This window comes from Epinephelus lanceolatus, chromosome 4 (genome assembly GCF_041903045.1).
Source record: "Epinephelus lanceolatus isolate andai-2023 chromosome 4, ASM4190304v1, whole genome shotgun sequence".
Classification (NCBI taxonomy): Eukaryota; Metazoa; Chordata; class Actinopteri; order Perciformes; family Serranidae; genus Epinephelus; species Epinephelus lanceolatus.
In genome coordinates this window covers 19,686,752-19,706,328 of record NC_135737.1, presented here as the reverse complement: position 1 = coordinate 19,706,328, position 19,577 = coordinate 19,686,752, and the positions used below count along the sequence as shown (strand labels likewise).

General features: G+C 40.0%; 1 protein-coding gene across 1 annotated transcript in view; it reads right to left on the bottom strand.

The window, feature by feature from the left end:
• Positions 1-14,993: 14,993 nt before the first annotated feature.
• traf4a (tnf receptor-associated factor 4a) overlaps positions 14,994-19,577 on the bottom strand; it is a 42,776-nt gene continuing 38,192 nt past the window's right edge. Inside the window, exons 4-7 of the mRNA XM_033632174.2 lie at positions 19,306-19,467; positions 18,372-18,533; positions 16,913-17,068; positions 14,994-15,762 (exon numbers count right to left, since the gene is read on the bottom strand). Coding sequence (XP_033488065.1) covers positions 15,130-15,762; positions 16,913-17,068; positions 18,372-18,533; positions 19,306-19,467 — 1,113 coding nt within the window. The 3' untranslated portion in view covers positions 14,994-15,129. The remainder of the gene's footprint in view (positions 15,763-16,912; positions 17,069-18,371; positions 18,534-19,305; positions 19,468-19,577) is intronic.

Sequence of the window (19,577 nt, the reverse complement as noted above, 5' to 3'; positions counted from 1 at the left end):
TGGTGGGTGTAGTTCGATAGAAAAACAATAGTTCCTACATAAAACTGCTCACAACAGGGTCTGTGGATTATCTTATCTATCTTATCTATAACTGGGTCATGGTTTCTGAAAAGAGACATTGCTGTGGAGTTTTTCAAAAGTATTTTTTGGCGCCTTGAGCACCACAAATCAAGTGCCATCTAGTTCCATTATACTGGAGTGAAGGCAGACATCTCTACAGCCAATATCTCCTACACTCGGTAACTCACACCAAAACAGTCTGGACTGATCAGTAGCACTACAGGTAACAGGAAAAACTGGTATTTTTGATTTGGGGGTGAACTGTCCCTTTAATTATTGATGTAACGTCCTTGTTTTTTTTTTCTGTATTTGTGATTATTTTATCTCAATACACTTTACAGTTACTATTAATGTTGTATATAGTATTTTATATCATTTAGTTTCATGCTTTACTTTTTACTTTGTGTATAGTAGATACTTACATAGTCTTTTTTAAAGTTTCCCCTATGAATCTGTCCTCGTACATCTGCTGCTGTAACGCTTTCATCCCCGGCTTTGGATCATACCTGATCTTATTTTTGGCCTCTTATCTGTCATTTTTGGAAATTTTTAGTTTAAAGGACTTGTGATCTTCATGTGTCATTTCACATATCTATAATATTGATGTTCATCCCTTAAATTTTCTTGAAAAACCTTTTTAAGTTTAGGTTGTGAAAGATATTTGCTGCTTTGCTGTGTTGTTGGCAAATAATCAAAACCATGTGACGAAGTTATCAAAATTCTCCACCTGTAAACAAACATTATTTCCTCCTCTCCCAGCAAACATCACTGCTATTGGAAATCAATGCAGAGAACAAGTCAACATGTAAACACGTTCTGAAAATCAGTACATGAGTTTAATTGCCTAATAAGACTAGTGCCTCACCCGTGGAGTAAGAGGTTTAGGATGAGTGGATGTGTAAGACAACAGCTTCATCTTGACCAGAAAATAACTTTACATGTCACTTTTAGCTACCCACTAGTTATCTTGCAAAAATGGTTGGTCAGTTGATCTCCAGAAAATGGGAAATAAAAATAGGCCAAAAGACCATAAAATGTCTATTTTAGTCTGGACTAGAGGAACTTAAAGTCTTTTGGTCTGCTCATGTATCTGCCATGTGGCCTTTTACCATACGGCCAGATTATGGGTTGCATGGTTGGGGCCACAGAAAGCCATTACTTAGGGGCTAAAGGCAGGAGTTAAGATTATCTGCAGGACTTCAGGCCAAAGAGATTTGTTTCCACAAGCACAACACAACACTGTGTTTAGTAGTGAGAGGATTCTGGGGTGGCAACGGTTAAATCCAAGATTAAGCTAATTTAATTCTGGCTGATGAGCATTTTAGCTGAATTTCTGGCAAACTGTATGACTTTCCTGTGAACCCTTTTTGTATGACTGATAGTTCACTAACAATGAAAACTGACGTATCAAAGTAAGTGAGACACAGAGATGACTTATAATTGCAACTCCTCTCTGAAAAAGGGAAATGGGAGCCCAGCCCTATTCTGAGTAAGCTCAGTGGCTCACAGGCATACTTTCTAAACCACAAATGTACTGTAGCTGTTGAATAATCAGCAATTTTACCTTGGTTAGAACAATAAGCTGCATAAAGTTTGGTTTGTTTCAGCTCTTTAGAAAGAAATATAACCCTCTAATGGTACTTACGAAACTAGCTGGGACACCTGTACAGCTCTCTGAAGATGAGTGGCAGATCTATCTTAACTAGTAAATATGATAATGTGTTAGTTTAACACTATTTCTACTCATATGAATGAAATAAAATCATAATAAACGTCATTTCCACTTCTTGTTTATGTATGCCTGCAGACAATGGATACAACTTCTGAATGTGATTATTAAAGTCCAGGTGAGGTAAAATCAGAGATCTTGTTGAAAATGTGAAAAGACTGGGAACTGTGTAGTATGGCCCTGGTGAATTAGATCATAAAACTGTTTTTCACCATGTTTGTGTCCATAATTTTTGGGGGGCAGCCCTAAAATCATAGCTCTGTGACACTCTGGAGGCATTCTTATCATAACACCTCCCCTACTTTATGAAAACTAATGTTAGAGTGCACAGCATCAGTGTTGACTCATTTACTCACTATGAGTTGGCAGCGAGTTCACTATATTCAACAAGCTCTCATCAACACAAGCAGACAGCCATCACAAATGTGCCCAAATCGGCTACACAGTTATTGCTCATTACTGCGGACACACCCCCAGCATGTCGGAGCAGAGATTTCTGTTTATTTTTTCATGATTCTGAAACCTAATGTAATATACTAGATGAATATTTAATAATTCAGTGGGCTGGGTGGTTAGTGATACATTTGTCTGTGGTGTGACAAACTCATTACGTATTTATTTGTGCTTCACCGGGACTGTAGGATTTGCCTTGAAAACTTTTTAAACCTGCAATAAGTGATTTTTGGGCCACTTGGTGGCAGCGTAAACGATTTTCAAATACAATATTGACATATCATCACCTTTTAGTTTGTTAGTTTGATACAGCTAACTTGTTAGCAAACAGTTACTTATTTACATATCCAGCAGTGACGGAGCAACATTCATTTGGAGATATGTGTCTGTCCACTTGATAAATGTAAGTCCAATATTCAGTCTCTTTCAGCTCTGTTTTTGGTCTCCACCAACTCTGGAGGGAAATACTGGATCTTTAGCTGCTACATGTTGCGCTACATTCACGACATAGGCAATGCAGCTTTATTTGATTAGCATATTTCATACACCAGCGCAATTCAAAGTGCTTGACAGACCAATACAATATAAAACATAATAAAGGACATAGATTTACAATAAAAAAATAGAAAAGGTTTAAATAGTAAAACTTATTTTCAAATTTATGATTTAAGAAATCCTAATCAAAAATAGCAAAAGTGCAGACAAAGTGCTAGGATAAAAAAAGATATTTGTGACTAAAAATCAAGTTAAAAAAAAAGTTGCCCACTAGTTGTCTAACTTTGTCTGTCTGCAGTTTGGTGCTGAGCAGTGTATAGTGGGTTTTTAGAGCTTCCTCTGTGAAAGCAGCTGCTTGCTATGGCTAAGATCGATGCTATGAGGGCACTGAGAGTAAACCAGAACAGTTAAGATTGATATAACAGCCCCTTTAACGAGAGTGGCTATCTAATCCAATGGATTTCTTGTCTTTGAGCCATTTGAACTTGCTGTTGAACGTAACTTTAAATTGTAGACAGTCATACAAGAACCACAATTTAATCTGTGAGACTGATAACTGAAACCCATGAAATTAGTTTTATTATCAGTCAAGTTAAGGTTAAGTTATAAACAAAGGGTTGTTCTTTTTCACTTTGGATATGACTGAAATTAAATATCTGTCTGGGCAACGGGGGAATTTGGGAACTAAAGGCCAGTGAGCCACAGGGACACACAGTACAGTCAGAGTGACATTCTTCAGCAGAGGTTTTGATGTGGATGAGCAGGAAGCCTCCAGAGGTTCACACGCTGCCGGGATGATTTGTCATCATGAATGTCGACTCATGTAAGCAATGGTCACTGAAAGGCCCTTTCAGGTTCACCAACTCAAACCGCAAACCTCCTGCGAACACACTGCACACATGACCATGAAAGTTAAATGTGCACTGTTTTATCTCAGAAGGTGCTTATTAAGATGCCAAACCCTGGGAGTGAGAGTTATTCTTAGATGTACACAGAGAAAATAGCTTGAAAACAAAAGGAATTCACACACTGCATGGATGAAATGGGTGTTCTGTTATAGTTTGTTAAATTACACATGAAGTTAGGGAGAAATATAGACATCAGGGTTTGTGATTTTGGCCTTTATAATACTTATTTTTGCAAACTTTTCATTAAATAACTTACATAAATGTTTCTTTTTGATGAGATACTCTGACATATACTTTTTATTTTTACAAGTGTCACAGTGAGGTATACTTTCTGTAAAGGCGCATACACTCTTTAATACAGGTATGTCTGTGCACAGAAACACAGCAAACATCATAATTACGTTGAATCGCGTACACATACGACAGTTTCTCTGCTGAACTGTGTAGGAAGCAACAGATTTCCAAGACTTCTCTCTCTCACAGTATACAAACAGAGGCTGACAGAGTCTCACACCTCTCCGGATGTTTGCATCAGAGCTGTCGGAGAATCCTCACAGAGGTGTCAAATACTGTCTGTTTTTATGGTGCGTCTTTTAAAAGGTTGCTCAAAATATCTATGAACAGCAGGGTTGAGTCTGAAATGCTGTTGCAGGCCCTTCAAATGTCCATGTGCAACACATCTTTCTTTGGTGGTTTCTTATCGACCTTAACAAGTTTTCATGAGGAAAAAATGACATGAGAGCATATAACTGTGCACCAAAACATTTGGTCAGGACTTTGGAAACATGGATAGGCTTGGATTTTAAGTTTTGTTTGTCAAAGTCTATTTTCCATGATCATCCTTCATAAAACTACTACTACTAAGGCAGTAATAAATAACAACAAAAGAAACAACATGTCTTTAATCTATCAACATAACTACCAGATCCTGAGCACAGGCTTGACATAACCAACCTCAACATGCATGAACTTGGCAGGTGTAACTGTTCTAAAGACAACAACCTAAACAACAATGCCAAAGGGAACCAGCCACACCTAAACAGACACCATCAATCACACATGTCCTTGTACAGGTAGAAAATGATTAAACCCAACACCTCTGAATGCAAAGCCAATACATAGGTGACAAACGATACAACATTTTCAAGACTCGAGTGCACCTTTAGTATCATGTTCTTTATTAATACCCAGTGGTGGATGAAGTATTCAGATTAAAAGTACTAATACCACACAGTACAAATACTCTGTTACACTTAAAAGTCCAAGCTAAATAAGTCGACTATTGTCAGGAAGATGCACTGAAATCATTAAAAGTAAAAGTAATGTTTTATTATAGGACTGCATCCAAATATTACTCTCAGTATGGATTAACCTGGGGATTCATTTCTCTATCGGTCAATGTAAAAATTCAGAAAATAGGGAGAAATGCTGCCATGATTACCCAAAGTGAAATCTTCACAATGCTCGCTTCTTCCAATCAACCGTCCAAACCTCAAAATTATTAAAAATTGATTAGAATTATGAAAATAAATAAATGAATTAAAGTAAAAGCAGCAAATTCTCACATTTATTAACCTGGAATCATGAAATGTTAATACATAAAAATGTCTTGGGTGATTATCAACAGAGCTAAATTTATTTTCCTGTCAATCAGCTAATTGAGTGATTGAGTTCATCTTCCAGCTTTACCGGTATGCTGTTGGAAATTTAATTTACAGTTGTGTAACAAAACGTTTTATACGTTTTTCATATGTTTTGTGTGCAAAAATCTTAATTTGTAAAGTAACTAAAATGGTCAGATTGATGTAGTGAAATATAAAGTACAATATTTCCCCTGAGATGTAGTGTAGTGTATGTAAAGTATAAGGTACAAGGCACAAGAAGAAAAGACTCAAATAGAACACAAATACCTTAAATTTGTAGGAGTATAAAGGAGTATAAAGGCTACATGAGTACATCACACCACCGTTTATTAGATTTTAGCCTATTGTCATTCAGCAGCCATGATGGGCATAACAAGAGCACAAGTAGAGATTCGTCTCACCATGGATGGTTTGTTGACATCACAAGGTGCAGGTGGCGAGGCAGAGGCAGGTAGAGTTTAATATAGGGATGATTTCATTTCTAGCCACTCACCTTCTCCAACCGCGCTTCCTTTTAACATCTTGCTGTGAATATTTGCTTTGACATGTTAATTATATAACTTATTAGCAGCTGTTTTTTATTTCCACATTAAGTGTCAGAGTCCGATTCATGAAAGGCCAGCCCCACCTGCGTTGGTTGTCCAGACTTTTAACTGGCCCAAAAATGTATATGACGTCCCCAGAAAACAAAAGTAACCTTTAATTGATTGGGTATGCATGTGGTCATGTGGCTACATGCCTGGGGTGAGTTCAGCCTCGACAAAATGTAGAAAAATGTTTATTTAAATGGAAAATTAAACAGAAATGGTGGTGCATTGAACATAAAATATAGAGAATAGCCACGATAGATTCTTAAATGTGTCATTTTTCTGTGTAATCTTTGTTCACTCACTAATCAGTGACATGTTGATGACTGAAACATGTCGAGATTGTTGAAAAAATACTGGAGCAGCAGTTGTAGTCTTCTGTTGCTTTCAACAAGCAGATTCAGCAAGTGTGTCTCAATAATAAGAAAATATTATTGCATATTTTATCTGTTGTGGTTTTAACATATGATGCTGGATATACCTCCGCTTTATTCAGTAGAATAAACCACACAGTGTTTGTAGCACATTTATTACGATTAATCAGAGATTTTATTGACGTTTACGGCTTGTGAACGCCTCCAGGTTCCTTCCCCTAGGGGCTGATGAGTTATTCCAGTAATCCAGGCCAGTCATTGATCCGAGCCCAGCAGTGTTGTGCTGCTGGCAGGTAGCCACGGTGGGTCCCACTGACCTTTGGCCCCAGGTCACTGCCTCTGGTCTTACTCAACTGGCTTTTGAAAGCTTGTTGGATGGATGTACATCAGAGGGAATGCATAAATCAATATGCAGGAGGAGAGGTTGTCTTTTTCTTTCCAAATAATAAATCATCCAGCTGGAGTTTTTGATTCTGTGCAGTCCAGATGTTGCGTCAGAGAAGTTAGTATGCTCCGACAACCTTATCAGAAAGAATTGTGCTCTACAACTGTGTGTCATTCAATCTGTGAGTCAGGAGAAAGGTGTTTAGGAGTTTATGGGGAAAAAAGCAAAATCAAGCCTGCAGTATCTATAAATCTGTCATTATATCATGTAAACATGACGTCTCACATAGAGAGCAACATCTCCCCGCGGCAGTCCTACGCAGGCCCCTCATTAAATTAGATGACTTGTATGTGATTAGCTGAGTGTTCTCAGATATTTCTTATGATTTATGTATAAGATGTGTTAGTTATATACTCAACTGATGTCACAATATTCACAAATGACGTCCAGTCTTTTTTATTGGTGCTCCAGTTTGTTGCAGACAAGTGGATTTATATCAGTGACTCACAGCTAATGCCTCTTGGTTTGGAGGGATGGGTGGAGCTGCCTATGAGTAATAGAAGATTAGATTTTGGATTATCCAAGACAGAACGTGCAAGAAGGTCCAGAGTGTAACTAGCGCATATGTGGTATCAATAAAATATTTGCCAGGCACCTATATCGGAGAAAATATACTGTAAGTGAAAGTGACAGCAGCTTAGGGAATCAGGGGATTTAAGTTAAGTATTTACGACTAATATTGCTGCTGGGCATCAATGGATAAACTCTGTTATTATTTCACATGTACTTGGTAAATAAAAAAGTGCTAATTTAAGTCTTATCTATTTCTAGGCCCCTTCTAAAACTGTTAGCCCCTTGTTCCCTGGACTTCTTTCCTTTTACCTAGGTGCAGGTATCATGGATGTATGAAGAGACCTGGGGCCCGTTCAATCTGAAAACGGTGTGCACTGTTTTCCTGTCATTTCCAGGTTCAATGACGTGTTTCATCGAGACGGTGTGCAAGAAACTCTGAGGTACGTTTTTCACTCCTTTGGAGATGTTCCCCAATCAGCAGCAACATCTATATAAACCAAATTCTGGTAGATCTTTACTTGTCGTACATACAATTTCTGTTTTCTTTCACATTTGCTTTGGCAAAGTAATTGAATGTTTCCCATGCCAATGAAGTCCCTTGAATTGAAGTGAATTAAACCTTGCCATGTTAAAAGACAATGTGCCTTGCTTTCCTTTTGAATAAAGGTTTTGCTACCTTCTTCCTCTGCCAGCCAAGCCAGCTACATCCAGTTTATCATTTCACTAACCTGAATGGGATAAAACTATTAAATATTGCGACTCTTCTGGAATTTCGAAATGTTATCAGACCAAACTATCTAATTCTAATAGAGAAAAAAAATAATTTCCCAGGGTTGTGATGCTCAAAAAATTGTATCCACTGATTAACAGCTGTCTCTCACAATATAAGACTACAGGAAGAAGTCTTTTGGGCCTAAAGGCATGAAGTGATAGACCCAGACATTGTAATTCCACAGATTAGCCACTATGTCAAATTAGTTCCTGGTGGCTTGGTTGTATTTCATTAGCACCCTAAATGTACAAAGTATTTACACTTAAATTTGAGGGCTGTTTTTCATCCAATTATGTTCAAAACTCTATGGTGAGTTCACCCAAATAAAACACCAGTGAGCTTGACAAAAGGACCTTAACTCAAGGTTAACAAACTCGCTTTTCTGACCATGTGAATTAGATTGTTTGATCGAAGTTATGCTTTTTTCAACCAGTGGACTTCTTGTCAGATGATTTGTCCGACTCATCAGTGAACTCCAGCTGTGCAGCTGAGATGTTTCCCTCCCCTGAAAGTTTTTCAGTGCCTTAGGACAGCGATTCACCAACTCACTCACACACCACCCTGGTTCAGCTCCTGCACTGTGAGGCAGAACTGTTTAACTTGAGCATGAGGGACGACAGCATGGCACCGCTTCATAAACCGCAGTTCCTCTTTGATGTGTTATTTTTTATGGGCGAGGAAAGCCTCATGGGTTGGGCCTTTCCCCGCCTTCACCACCACCTCCTCCTCCTCCTCCTCCTCCTCCTCCTCCTCCTCCTTTAACCCAGCTGGCATCTGACTTTCGGCAACCAGGGCTCACCAAGCAGGAACAACATTGATGTGTGCACAGTGTGAATGGGAACGTGACTATACCTGCAAATCATTAACCGAGTGGAGGGTCACTTGAAAGAGAGCGAAGCCAAAGGGCAGCACTGTACACTGAGCTGCACGTGACTCGACTCTGCATGGGAAACATGGAGCTTGCTAACATGTAATTAGCTGTTACTATTTTCATTCTGCATCGCCCTGAAGCAGCACAGGGCTGTTGGTTGTACACTTTGCGCCAGGAAAGTTTGAGGCTTGCTTTTAAAATCTTATACTCTTCAACTTCATCTATTCACTTTCTGTATTAGTCTGAGGAGAGACAGAGGGGACTGTCCTGACCAGAGGACCCCTCCCTGAAATGAACACAATCCCTCTCACTGTGGGGAGACTTAAAAATCCTGAATGAAAAACAAGTTCAGAATTTTTCAAGGATATTGGCAATATCCTAAAGGAAGACATTGTACAGAAGCAGAGTAAAGCCATGCTGTATTCCTAAAACAGATGTTGTTTTCATTTTAAAGGGTAAAAAAAGTAAGCTGACCGAGTTGAGATTATACGTTTTAGGAAGACTTTGGCCAGCTATTGTACAGTAAGTGGAAAACAGGACTGTCCTCCTGAGGGACCTCTCAGCGACTTTGACGTTAAAAGCTCATTTTCCTCTTCCCTAAATCCTGCTGCACTGAACATCATCCAAACTGCAAGCTAATGCAAACTCCTGGCATCGCTTCAAAGAAGGGCTGGTGTCTGCCTCACTTCCTCTGCCCCCTTTCCTCTGCTCCTTCGCGTCTCTCCATCTCGAGCCGTGTTGGAGCAAAAAAAAAAAAAAAAAAGACAGGACAGAAACTGCTTTCACCTCTGACCTAGATCACTGAGTAGGTGTTGAAATGGAAATAAAACCAACTGACTGCTCTGGATACAGAAGATAATATGTCCAGAGCCGACTGTGAAGTACTGATGTTAATATACAAACTGCTATACTGCATGAGTTTTAAGTATCAATGAGTAGAGAAGGCCAGATAGGACAAAAGTTTTTCTCAGAGGAGACAGACTTTTGAAAAAGGCAAACTGCAATGTAAATGTTGAGTTGAGCTTTATAGCCTTTTAGTATCATTAAGAATTAATACTGATAATAGATCTCATCAATAATTCAATAGTGTTTTACATCCATGCTTTAAATGCATTCAGTACTTTATTGGTGGTCAGTACTGTAGCTATATAAAGCATCTTCAGTCCACAATCATACATTAAACAAAACCAGTTATGCTGGGCCAGTTAATATGTCAGTTTGTAAATTAATCAGCAAATATTTCTGTATCAACCAATTTTTCCTTAAAGGTCCAATGTGTAGGATTTAGGGGAATGGGACAGAAATGCAATATAACATAATAACTATGTTTTCTGTAGCGTATATATATCTGAAAATAAGATTCATCGTGTTTTGTTTTTGTTTGTTTCTCTGCTGTAAAACATTGGATTTCCCCCGTCTGGCTTGGGATTGAGTTACTGCCCCAAGTGAGTGAGGGTCGAATGGAGAATGAGATGGATCGGCGGTTTGGCACGCGTCTGTAGTGATGCAGCACTGTGCCGGACTGTTGTGGTGAAGAGGGAGCTGAGCCAGAAGGCAAAGCTTTCGATTTACTGGTCCATCAATATCCCAAACCTCACCCGTGGTCATGAGCTCTAGGTAGTTACCGAAAGAATTAGGTTGTGGATACAAGCAGCCGAAATGAGTTTCCTCTGAAGGGTGGCTGGGCTCAGCCTTAGAGATAGGGTGAGGGGCTTGGACATCTAGAGGGAGCTCGGAGTAGAGCCGCTGCTTCTTCACGTCAAAAGGGGTCAGTTGAGAAGGTTCGGGCATCTGATCAAGATGCCTCCTGGGCACCTTCTGTTAAAGGGGTTCCAGGCATGTCCAACTGGTAGGAGGCCCCGGGATGGACCCAGAACACGCCGGATGGATTACATATCTTGTCTGGCCTTGGAACGCCTCAGGATCCCCCAGGAGGAACTGGGAGAGGGACATCTGGAATACTTGGTCAGCATGCTGCCCCATGACCCAGCTTTGGATAAGAGGTTGAAGATGGATGGATGGATGTGTTTTCGTTACCTTAGAATGAGGCATTCATATCTATATAAGGTGCGGGTCCTTGTCCATGGAGTCTGCCATGTTGCACGCGTTTCTACAGTAGCCCAGACAGACAAATAAACACTGGCTCCAGATAGGGCCTTCGCCTTTTCACATCGGCCACAGTAGTTAGCAGCCCCTTTGTGACAAAAATGTTGAAAAAAAAAACCCCCACTGGTTTTAGTGCTTTAATATGTGTTTTTACCAGTTTAAATCCCCAGGTCTGTTTGTTTTGGAGAGGAACAGACCTCTGCAGATAGTTTGGCTTGCGGGAAAAACCTCTTGAACATCTGGGTCTTAAGCTATCAGAGAAATAATGAGAGCACACATTAGCAGGTGCTATGCTAACGGCCCATCTCCGACATGCCAGACAGCAACACAACATTGATTGATAACATGAAACTGCTTTATTCAGTACTTTTACCATTTTTAATCATGTGGTGTGTTTATTTGTAAGAGGAGACCTCTGCGGATAATTTGGCTGCTCACCACTAGACCCCCCTAAATCTTTTACAGTGGACCTTTAAATTTTATCTCAAATTTTTTCCTCTGCCAAAAACTAAATAATGTTCAGTCTAATGGGGCCAGGAACCGTCCTGTTGTTTTGCTTCGAGTCTTGGGTTTGGGTAACCGCATTTTGGGTCAGGTCTAAATGACGTGAGGTTATTCAGATCAGGTCTGACTTGTATCTTCAAGTTCCTTTTGGATATGAAAATGAACTTATTTATGTCGGGTTTTCCATGGGTCCATTTTAGATATTGTGTCAAAGTAAATGTTGCAACCTACTATTGCCTGTGAAAACACTGTTATGATGTCTTCAAGAGACGATTTTTTAAGTCTGAGAAAACTACTGAAGCGACCTGAGTAGTATTCAGTCGGGACTGGGGATGATACATTGTTTTACAGAAAGCTTGTGTTACAAATTAGGTTGTGGAATTTGAAAGATATTCATTTATTTAGGCAGGGAGGGTTTAATGAAACACTTACAAACTGCATTGTGGGAAGTGTAGGATCCAGGAATTTTGGAGCTTGACTCATACGAGGGAGTAAGATGTCTTTGTCTGTGCTGCTTTGATTTTGACCACAACATGGAATATAAACTCAAACATTTTCACAGCAAGGTGTTATCAGAATCAGAAACCTGTGAGGTAGGTATGAAGATACTGTGACATACTTTTCTAGAGCTAACAATTACAAGTTCTTGAATGCCATGAAAGTCTAGCCAGGTGTGTAGGATCAATTGTTTTGCCTTTTTAAAGTTTTTATTCCTCGAGTCAGTTTTACGAATATGGGCGACCATACTTTTCTCTATTCTGAGGATCAGCAGTGTGCCAGCTCTCTGTCCTTCAGTCTCCACTATATGAAACAAAAATAGCTAAAACAACTATAATATATGGTATTTTATTTCAATTAAGAAATTGACAAGCACTCATCAATCAACATATTAAAACATTTGTGCCATCTGTTCAAACTCACATGACGGCTCCTTAAAATAAATACTTTTAAGAGGAAATAATACAGACAGAATATGTGAGGCTCAAACCACAAGTACAAACAAATTATCCAAATGTCCAAAGAGACGAAAGGGTCTGAAAATTCCCAAAGTCAACCCCGACTCTCCAACGAAAAAGTGTTTGTATAAAACAGCTAAGTATTTTTAAAAATACAGAATCTTACAAAAAAGTTTCATCTTCTCACTTCTTTAAATCACTGTAAAATATCAGCTGGTATTATGACAAGAAATCAGGAATTTTTCCATGAAGGATAAAAAAAAGACAGAATGTGCTTCTGCATTTTTACATTAGTATTCACATACATCATGAGTGTACTGTATCATCCAAGTCCTCCATCCCTCTGATGGTGCCATAACGGAGGCAGGTGTATCGCACATCCCTCCAACCGCTCCTCGTCGCAACATTGTGTGCCAAGCTGAAGATAGACACCAGTGACCATGGTAACAACAAAAGGTGTAGTCAGTCCCAAGACGCCCACATATTTGCAGAGTTCATATCATTAACCATCCCCTCCAACAGTGCACCACCCATGCCCAGGCTATGTAAAACAATACACTTCACAGCCAAGTGTTCATTGTCTTTATAGGTTATATTACCGACAGCGTTCACATTTTCTGTATATAAAAAAACAACAACAAAAAAACTTACTTTTTTGACAATTTGTCAACTTTCAAACGGTCTAAAAAAAGAGACAAAAAAGCCATCAACGGGAGAGGATTTCAAGAATACAGGTTACAGTACAAAAGTGTGGTCCAGGTGGTAGCACATGAAGCATGCATGTGTTTATGTTGCCCCGCTCACCCCTAAAACCCTCATGCGAAGACATACTGTATAAAAAGGCCACATGGCTTTTCCTTCACTATTAAATGCACGTGTTCTCCAGCAACTGGCCTCTTTGTCTGCTCTGCTCATCAATGACCGACGAAAGGTGCTTTTTTTTCCTATTGGTGGACTCCACAATGGACACAAAGCCTCACAGGGTCACTATGAAGCGTGTGTGTGGTACACACTCCTGAAGCTATTTACGACTGGGTTGAACTCCTGACAAACACAAGTCACAGACAGTTCCTGTGATGGAAGCGGGTAACTAGAAGAGACGGATCTGTAGCTACAATGTTGTCGAGTAAAGAACTTTCTAAAACAAGATAGCCTTGGTTGAGCTTCACATTTGCATTTTTAGCATCGCTTTAAAAAGCTAATAAGTTGTACGATTTATCTAGCATTAGGAGGCATGTTTAATTTTATTTAAAGGAACAGTTTGACATTTGGGAAATATGTTTGCTTTTTTGCTGTTTTAAATGAGGACCACTGTCAGATCTTTCTGGAAAATGAGTTAGCTTAGCCTAGCATTAAGGCTAATAACTGGAAGAAATAGCAAACCTGGCTCTGTCCAAGGATGTTTCTGTAGATTAAAAGGTGCAATGTGTAATGCTTGGCCACACCCTCAAAAAACAAGGGGAAGCATTTTGATGGTCTACACATCACGTGAAGGTGTAATTACACTTTTTGGCCACTATCAAAATTGGCTTCCAAGCCCTGTGCACTTGCTGGGGACCTGGTTTAATGCCACTGAATTGGGCAGTCCTACTTCTTTGTCCACTCATATCGGACTGAGGGCAGCCTGGACGCTACAGTGACTCACTGCCAAATCTCAAGGTTTAATTTAAGTGGTATTTAGAGGCAGGACAATGTGGTGCTAGCTCTTTAGCATGCTAAATTCAACAGATATCTCTGCAACACAAAACACAGACGCCTTTGACATGACGTTAAAACTGTTAATTCTTCACATTCTCTTGATAATATTAGTTCATTTTTTCATATCTTACCCACTGTACCTTTAAACAAATGAGATATAAAGTGTTATATATAATAATAAGTGAGTTTTACAGGTGCTGGTAGGTGTATTTCATACCTTTGGACAGAGCTAGGCTAGCTGCTTCCCCCTGTTCCCAGTCTTTATGCTAAGCTAAGCTAAATGGCTGCTGGCTATAGCCTCATATTGAACATAAAGATATGAAAGTGGTATTGATCTACTCATTCAATTCAATCAAGCTGCAAGTTTCTCTCTAGAAAACATTGATTTGATGTTTGTGTGTACACAAACCTTGTGAGCAGTCTCTTACCAAGGGCTCTGTGTTTGTTAAGGGATCAGTAGGAGTATACTGTATGAGCATGTAAACAAAAGGCAGTTGGGCTTGAGCTTGAGTCTGCTGAGCTCCCTCTTCTTTAGATCACCCCCACGGGACGTTTCCAACCAGCTTCTGACTTTCTCTCTACTCTAAGTGCAGAGGCTTCGCGAAGCCCTTCACCCCCTTTTTTTTAATATCTTTTCCATAATTTTTAACATCTGTACTGCGGAAATAACAACAAAAATATAACTTAAGATAAACTCTCTAGGCACTGTTTGATTTCCAAGGCTTTTTGTTGTAGACTGTGATAAAAGGTCAGCAAACAGATTAAAAAAAACAATAATAAAAAGAAAAACCAGAGAGTGATGGTTCTGCGGACCAAACACTTTCTCCTCTGTGATATATCAAGGTCCTCCGAGTCAGCTCACACAGCCAAACAGACTCGCTTCAAGCTCTGTGGTGGAGAGGCTGTAAGGGCAGAAAGTATCTAAAGGGTAAGTGTGTATAAGTTTTCAAGGTTAAGAGTCAGTTCCAGTCTTTAACCCATCTTTCTCCTTCATGAAAAGAAAAAAGGTCGGATCTTAAGCCATGATCTTCTGGGGAATCTCTATAGAAGCCTTGATGAAGATGCAGTTGTCTCGGATGTAGTTCCTCTTCTTGATCTCCTCGTGAGAGATGAACTTGGGGTAGCCGAAGCCCAGGGTGCTCTCGTCCAGCGAGTTGCGGCTGCTGCTGGGCTTCTGGAAGTTCTTCCAGTTGGGGTCAGGGTTGAAGGTCTCCGTGATGTGTTGGGGTTTGGAGAGCGACGGGTCGCTCTGGTCCAGGATGGAGAAAGTCACCTTGTAGGAGAAGGGCCACTCCAGCAGGTTGTCGTACTCTCCAGGCAACACGCGGATGTAGACGGAGAGGTGGGAGCCCTCGCCGCTGCCGTTGCCGTTCAGGAAGGCAGACACCTGCAGCTTGTAGCCATAGCGGTGAGTATAGAAGGGCGGGCTGAAGAACTCGTGGTTGCTTCGGAGTTTGGCCTCCTGGAGTTTGCGGGAGTAGTCATTGAGCTTCCAGATGAGAACGCCGTCGTGACTGACAGACAGCTCCTCCATCTCCCTCCGCAGCTCCAGGATCTCCTGCCGCTGACGGCCCACCAGGTTACACATCATAGTCAGGTGAGATTTAGTGGTGTCTTCCAGGTGACGGCCGATAGCCAGTTTGGGGCACTGCCAGAGAGAAAGCCAAGAGATGAATCATTTAAAAGCTGCTACAGTGCAGTACATACAGACTGTACATGTCCACAATATTATCATTAAATGTGAAGCTGCCATCCATATCTGTTCATCTCAATATTTCTGTATCTGGAGCATCGAGATTGCTTAAATTATAGACATACAGTATGTACTCATTTATACAATTATATGTCAGCATGCTCAAATAAAACACATTTGAGGGACAAAATACGATTACATTTTGCATTGTGTTTTTCTGTAAAAACAATTTGTAAATAACGGAGGTCTAGATGAATATAAGGACTCAACTAGTTCTGATACTTCTAAGTCATGCACAGTGCCGGATTTCAATATTGGAATACGATATAAAAATAACACCTGTGCAACATTAGTTTCATCCTCCACTGCACAAATAATCTGGTGATGACTCACGACAAGTTATTGAAGTTGAACCTCAGTGTTTTCGCCCATAGGCCTTATGTTTGCATTTGGACACAATGGGAAGTCACGCTGCTCTCTGTGTATGATGTGGCAGATGTGGGTTTCGACTTAGAGAAGTGGTGAGTCATTTATGGCAAATTGTAATGGAAAAAATATAAATAAAACAGCTAAAATGTGGATGCTGTTCGTATCTGCTCACCTCAGAGCGCATTATTTGAACAGTGTATGTGTTTACCTAATTTACAGTGCTGGACTTTGCATTCCCAGATATACTTGTATTTCTGACTCTGCTGTATACTGAACCAGATAAAGAGGCGCAGACGCTTGTTATTATATTTAATGGTCAGTCTGCTGTTGTGGAAACATGTTTTTGCTTTCCATCTGTGAATGTTATACATCAAGTTTTCCAGATGCCTTCTAATTCTTAACAGAGCGGAGCAAGCATGACACTCATCTGCCGCTCTTCCTCGAGCATGTCCACATTTTCTTAAATTGACGTCGGTTTCAAAAATAGACAGAAATGCACTGTCAGAATATAGAAGTGTTGCTCTCATTAAAATAGACCCTACAGGCACAGTACTGTATGTTGCAAAAGAGAAAGATCATTACGTTGGACACAGTGAGCAATGATATGATGGATATATAATAAAAAATAGCATGTAAACAAAGACAAACAGGCATATATGATTCAGGTCATGCTTACCCTGTGTTTGCAGCCGGCGTCTTTGAAGGGGCAGAGAACGAGCGCGCTGCCACAATTGTCCTTCACATGATTAGCCAGATCCTCTCGGGCGATGTTGGGTGTGCCACACTGGTTAGGGCACTGGACAGGAAACCGAGGGCAGTGGTACTGGTGGTTCTGCAGAGGAGTTGGGGGCAGTGTTAATGTGTGCACTGCTGACCGACAACATGAGTGATAAGAACACAAACTGCACAGTGGGGTCGCAGATTAATGGCTGCAAAGGGAAAAATGTCCTTGAAAGTTCCAAAAATACACATGGTATTAAAAATGATGCTGCAAAAATAGACCAGAGAAGAAGTCACAGAAAATAACATGCTGCCAACAAGACATGCAAATCCAACAATCAATGTTATAGAACACTTATAGAAAAAAGACTTGAGCTTAAACAAATAACTAATGGACAGATTCATCAGAAGATAATTTGTTAATTGATTAATTGTCATTTAATTGTGGTTATTGTTTTTGGTGCTTTTTCCTTGTCTTAAATTACCTTAACCTAAATACAGTATTTTGGGGTTTTAGATTGTGGGGTCAGACATTAAAGGGAATTTGAAGAGGTCGCCGTGGGGTCTGGAAAATTTTCTCGATTTTCTGATGTTTTATAGAAAAAAATATTTTGGGAAAATAATCAGCAGATTGAATTATAATAAAAATAGGGTTGCACCTAACAATTATTATCTTCCAATCTTTTCTTGCTTAATGAAATAATCATTCAGTTTATAAATTGTCCAGAGTCCAAGGTGATGTTGCCAAATGTCTTGTTTTGTCCGAGCATCAGTCAAAAGCCCGAAGCTATTAAATTTCCAATAATAAAAAAATTGAGAAAAGCAGAATTCTTCCATATCTGATGGGCTAAAAAAGCAAATTTTCGGAGCATTTTTTCTTGAAAAAGGCCTTCAACAATTATTTGATTATTAGAAAATAAAATTAATAAAACTAATTTACTGGCACATAACAGTATGAGTGTTTATTTGCTATCATGCAATGCAAATCTAATAAAAAGTCAAGTAAAATCCCTAAATATCATATTAGGGGCAAAAAGCATTCTGACTCTGAAATAAATAACATCATGAATGCGTTACGAAACACTTTGTGTCAAAGACTGGGTTATTATATCTTGGCCCCAAAATGTGTGGGGGGGAGGGGAGAGAGACACTAGCTGCTCAGCCTCTGGCCAGATGTGCACAGAGGCAGGTGCTTCAAAACAGCAGCTCACACTAACATCAAGCTGCTATGGGACAGAGACACCATAAATGCCTGCAACCTACAGACACAGCAGGCTTTCTCTGTGCCATCCTGCTCCACTGAGGTGACGAGTCACATGCAGGATGGTACAGTGATATTAACAGATTATTTCACTCAAAAAAAGAACTTAATCGGTCATTTGAGATTCTGATGGTAAACTTTGTGTTAAACTGACCTGGATTGTGTCGAAAACGAACTCCTTGCCGCAGTACTTGCAGGGCTGCGTGCGTTTGGGACACTCGGCCATGCCATGTTGAGACAGCAGACGACGCATCATCCTCGCTCCGCACTTGTTCTCACAGTAAACACTCTCCTGAGGACACACACCCTGGTGGTTCTGGGATAGAGAAACACATGATGACAATCTAGAGCAGGGACATAAAGTCAACACATAATGCTGTAGTTACAGTAGCTCTTACTGTTTACTCAAATACAGTTCATATACTGCAGTTTTTATAGCTCAAAACTGAATATATTAATGAGGAAAATCTATATGATTTTTCTTGCTGATTTTCTCTTGTTTTATATCACTGAATTGTATGTCTTTGGGTTTTGAAATGTTACTTTGGATCTGGGAAATCTGGGAAATTGAAATGGACATTTTTCACTTTTTGGGATTTTACAGACTAAACCAACCACTGACCAAATTAGGGAAATAATCATTAATTAAAATACTAATTTGACAGTGGTACTGAAAGGTTTTATTTGATACATGATGGAGTAATTCCAATGTGAGAGCCAAAAGGTGGATGAATGCGCCTGTAAGTGAGGGCAGAGAAGGGACCATGTGGGCCAGAGTAAACAGAGGAGGGGCAGTGGAAATGACAAAAGTGTTAGTGAGAGCAGGGCTTCAGCCCGCTCACTGAGGAAAACATATTCGGTATGAAAGACCAAGTCAGAGCTTCTCTCTTTTTTCTGCCAACACACGTGTTATTTCAGAACACACATACACATGTGCATTAGCCTCTCCTCCTGCTTTCCACAAAGACGTCTTTCATATAGGTATGGAATTTAAGTGGCGTCACTCTGGGTTGTTTACGTCAAGCTCCTGCTGTGTTGAAACAAGAAAAAATAACAGAAATAAAAACAGGTGTGCAGTTGGTGTTTACCTCGTAGGCTTCACCGGTGAACTCGCTGCCACAGAACTCGCACTTGACTTTGCGCTTGGGGCAGTCGTGCTGCAGGTGGTCAGGCAAGTCGCGGCGCGTCAGCTTGACGGAGCAGCGGTTGGGGCAGGGGATCACATTGAAGGCGCAGGTGGAGAAGTGTCCCTGAGGGGAACAAAAACAAACACACAAGTTAGGAAATACACAAATCAGAGTGTAAGCACAGATACAAAAAGAGATGGAGGGAGAACAGATGAGAGGATATCGGAGCTTCT